Source organism: Solanum dulcamara, chromosome 6 (genome assembly GCF_947179165.1).
Source record: "Solanum dulcamara chromosome 6, daSolDulc1.2, whole genome shotgun sequence".
Classification (NCBI taxonomy): domain Eukaryota; kingdom Viridiplantae; phylum Streptophyta; class Magnoliopsida; order Solanales; family Solanaceae; genus Solanum; species Solanum dulcamara.
Genome location: NC_077242.1, coordinates 28,291,822 through 28,295,638, shown reverse-complemented (window position 1 = coordinate 28,295,638; position 3,817 = coordinate 28,291,822). Strand labels below are relative to the sequence as shown.

At 37.4% G+C, this 3,817-nt stretch overlaps 1 protein-coding gene across 2 annotated transcripts; it reads right to left on the bottom strand.

Annotated features, from left to right (window-relative positions):
* On the bottom strand, positions 1-2,761 carry LOC129893349 (pre-mRNA cleavage factor Im 25 kDa subunit 1-like). Of its 2 annotated transcripts, XM_055968861.1 has the most exons (7): positions 2,519-2,760; positions 2,392-2,437; positions 1,060-1,153; positions 901-968; positions 734-820; positions 517-627; positions 1-355 (listed from the first exon to the last, which is right to left on the bottom strand). In XM_055968861.1, exons 1-7 carry the CDS (start codon positions 2,674-2,676, stop codon positions 281-283), a joined length of 639 nt encoding a protein of 212 aa, XP_055824836.1. In that variant the 5' UTR covers positions 2,677-2,760; the 3' UTR covers positions 1-280. The 2 variants fall into 2 exon arrangements, with proteins under 2 accessions (XP_055824836.1, XP_055824837.1); XM_055968862.1 differs by lacking the exon at positions 1,060-1,153 and having other exon boundaries at positions 901-1,020; positions 2,519-2,761.
* Between the last annotated feature and the right edge of the window lie 1,056 nt (positions 2,762-3,817).

The following is a 3,817-nucleotide window of genomic DNA, read 5'->3' as shown; positions in this document are numbered from 1 at the left end:
TATGCAAAACCACAAGGATGTCATCAGTATAAATTATTTTTGCTCAAAAAAGCCAATACAATTATACAAATATACAGGTAGAAACAGACACTGCCGACTTAAACAGTACAAATAAAAACCTGTATGTCTTGACTTTGCTTACAGACACTCCACATACTATATACATGTCAAAGTGACTACTATCTTGGTATTCTCAACTTAAACTTGCTACTTAAAACAACAGGCTGGATGGGAATAGCATTGAGTCCAATGTTGTCTTTAGCTTGTATTATGGCACCGATCAGTCAGTATCGGGTTTGTTGTAGGAGAACTTCGATAACAGTTGTGGAACTCCAGCTATTATTGGCCCATATGTCTGCAGAAAAGGGCATTGATTGCATCAGTTCAAGTATAACATCGAGTAAGGCCATATAAGGTTGAATAACTGTCTGTAAGAATCCATTGTGATAAAAGAAAAACAGATTGATCAATTAGCATGCTAATTTTCTATTCATGAATGCGCCTGCTGTACAGTACCTTGAAATTTTCATGAACTTGGCACAATGGAACAGCAATAAGCTTGAGGTTCTTCGGTACAATGAATTTGCAACTTTCGGGCAACCTCACTAGAAAGAGTTTTGTGCACTCCTACAAAGGAAGAAAGTTAACCTTACTAATACAAAGGGAAGTACTAATGGCTTCAAGAACTCCTAATAGTAAATTAGACATATTTCAGAATATTATGACCAAGTACCTTAGGCCTTTTTATATCAGGTGGCAAAAATGGGTAAATCAATGTTTCATAGTCAGGTCTCCACCACATCCCAAGGCATTCACCGACCTACGTACACATCAAATGAAATACTTGCAAGATGCATAGCCAACAAATAAATTAAAACACTACATCAAATACTGACATACCTCCCAGCTGTCATCCTCTTCGCTCATGGATAGCTTACTTGAGAGTTTACGTCTAAGACATTCAATTTCTGTGTATGTCGACAAGAATAATTCTTCAGCGTTCAAACTCCCAGCTTCAAGCTAGAAAATTGGACAAAATGAGAAAAGATATCATTGTACCTGATTCACCAGGCCTAAGACGACCACCTGGAAGCTTGTACATGGAATGCCGTACTTGCAATAATAATAGATGTGGATGTTTGAACAGATCAACCTTCAATGCAATATATTGCATACTATATCATCTAACAACAACCAAGAATAGCCCCTTTCTTATGCATTATGTAATTCAATGGGTAATTAACATTTCGAACGACAGCCGAATACATAAAGGCTTTTGGCCACTTGAGTTGGTTCGAGTAGAAATCACACCCCTTATTATGACCGTCCATGAGGATTCACATGAATAAGTACCGAGATCAGTCACTTAAAATCATGCACCACTTCATGGAACTTGAACTATTGGAACAGATGTCGGAACAACAATCTCTACTGCTCTCTTGATTTTTAACTGAGCATACAGGAAATCAGTCAAGATTGCAGACTAGAGCCTGTTTGGATTGGCTTATATACCATAAGTTAGCCTGCTTTAGTTCACTATAAACCCCCAAAAGAACTTCAGCCTGGAGGCATTTACTCATGGATACTGTATCAAAGCAGTAGGGTCTGCATCCTACGACCACATAGTGAAATGGCAGGGGAACCCTATTGCAACTCTATTCCAAAATGAGAACCCTAAAACTTCAAGTTATTTTCTCACTGAAGAGAAAGAAATACAAGATAAGAGAACAGATTCTAAAGCTGGAAGCCACGTGAAGTTTTTGAAAAGTTTGGACCATTTCTTGATTTGTCCCACATCCTTGTGTAGGAGCCATGGTACACTGTATAGTCCCAATTTTATTGGATGTCCCATTCGGCAAAGTAACTGTCCTGCCAAGCCAGTTTCTTGTTGCATTTTATATAAAGCTAAAATGGTGGATGTTAAAGAACAAAAATAATTTTGAATATACGATTCATATACAAAAGTGCTATTTTTACGTTTCTAGTTTATTATAAATTTCTAATCTCGTGTATTTATTCCTAATGACTGACATATTGATTCCCTTAACCATTCATAATTTTGCTAACTATATTCATATTTAATGCTACTAGCTTCTTTAGAATAAAGCTCCAGAGCATTGAGATTTGAGGCACACCTTAAAGCCTCAGTGCTTGCACAAAAGCACTTGTTAAGCGAGCAAAATTACAGAGGCTCTCCTACCCAATTTTCCTTGTTTCTTCTTGTGAAGCATTAGGTATCCGAAACATACTAATTTGGATCCCCAGTATCTAAAGGTACCCCCATACTCACTAAGATCTCTGGTTAGCTCTTTTCCACTTTCGTTCTGACATTAAAAGTGATTGAAGCACTACCAGCTACCTCTGTGGAAAAAGGAAGAAAAAGAAACTAACCAAAAGCACAGCTTGTACACAGGTCCTGAGTCCATGAGTATTGTAGCTGAAATCAGGAAACAGAATTCAATTGCAATAACATATGATAGATAGATAGAAAGAGAGTAAGAAAGGAGAGAAAATATACTTGAATTTCAAGCGTTGAATGCGATGATCCAAAGTCTCCTCTTCCTTAAAGGGAAGTGCCTCCTTTGAACCAAAATAGTAATGATTCAGTGGGTAAATATCCAAAACGTTACTAGCATCCACATTTCCACCAGCCCTTGACAAGCTACCATCACCCATGACTCAGAGAAAACACAATCGATCGAGGACCCAAGCTGACAATGTTAAACAGGGGAGGGGAAGATACGGGAAGAATAGAGTTGCTAGACTTTCACTTAACAACAAAAACACAAACGACGTGGCTGTTTCAGAGAGGCCTGGAGGCTCAAACCTCACATGGCTAATTAGAAAAATCATGACGTGGCCTTCTAGAAACACAAGACACTGGCAATTCTCTTTATATGATTTTGTACTACACAAGTCTCCTATTTTGAGGCTATTTTTAAATATGCACAATTTTTATATTTTTATTTATTTATTTATTTATTTATTTATTTATTTATTTATGTTATGAAATATATTATAACGTGGTCGTCCACTAGATGTAATCTCCTATTTTTTTTCCATTACTTTTCTATTATAACGTTTCATCTCTTCTATGACCTTAAATTCATAATGTTATATCTTCCACCTCCTCCGTGATATTTTCCCTTAATGTTATGCTTATGATATTTCCTTTGTTTGTCTCTATGTAATCCTATAAATAGAGGAGTGACACACTTGAAAAAAGAAAGTTTTTTTATATCGTTCCTCTTGTCTTAAAATCTTCTTCTTGTGTTCATCTTTATATAGTTTTGAGTTTAGTTTTATAAAATATTATCAACAAGATGTTCTAGCTTTATGTCTTAGTTACTTAGCGATTTGGATTTATATAAAAATAAAACACAAATTTTTGCCTGATAAGTCAATACTTTATCTAAGCCTTACTTCCCGTCCGATTAGACCTTCATTCCCATTCTGCAGCCAAAGTGATAGCGGCTGTAGTATCCACCGGTAATGTGTGGAAGAGGGTAAGATTTCCTTGACATGACATAACATATCAAGTCAAGAGGGCGAGGCTCCTGGCAATGGGGGGGGGGGGAGGGGAGTGGGTAAGCGGGCTCCTTCTGTACTAGATTTTGGTGGAGGAACTCTAAGAGAAGAATGGAAATCCATGCTAAGAACTATACCAATCTTCGCTATCGGTCATGACTTCCGTCTTGTACGATATCGGTCATTGGAAAGGCTTACCCAGCTGAAAGAAAGGGGTGAGATAGGCAAGAGGTAGCTTGCTTCCAAGATGGCCCAGCCACGAGGAATCAAGATATCTTTGCCGGTGTTA

Bases quoted from the DNA above. Each gene is read 5' to 3' on its own strand.
- LOC129893349 (XM_055968861.1), bottom strand. From the start codon at position 2,676: ATGGGTGATGGTAGCTTGTCAAGGGCTGGTGGAAATGTGGATGCTAGT. The intron at 1,154-2,391 runs GTTAGTTTCTTT...ATTGCATTGAAG, and splicing joins GTGTACAAGCTGTGCTTTTG to GTTGATCTGTTCAAACATCC. The intron at 821-900 runs GTATGTCAGTAT...ATGTGTACGTAG, and splicing joins AAGAGGATGACAGCTGGGAG to GTCGGTGAATGCCTTGGGAT.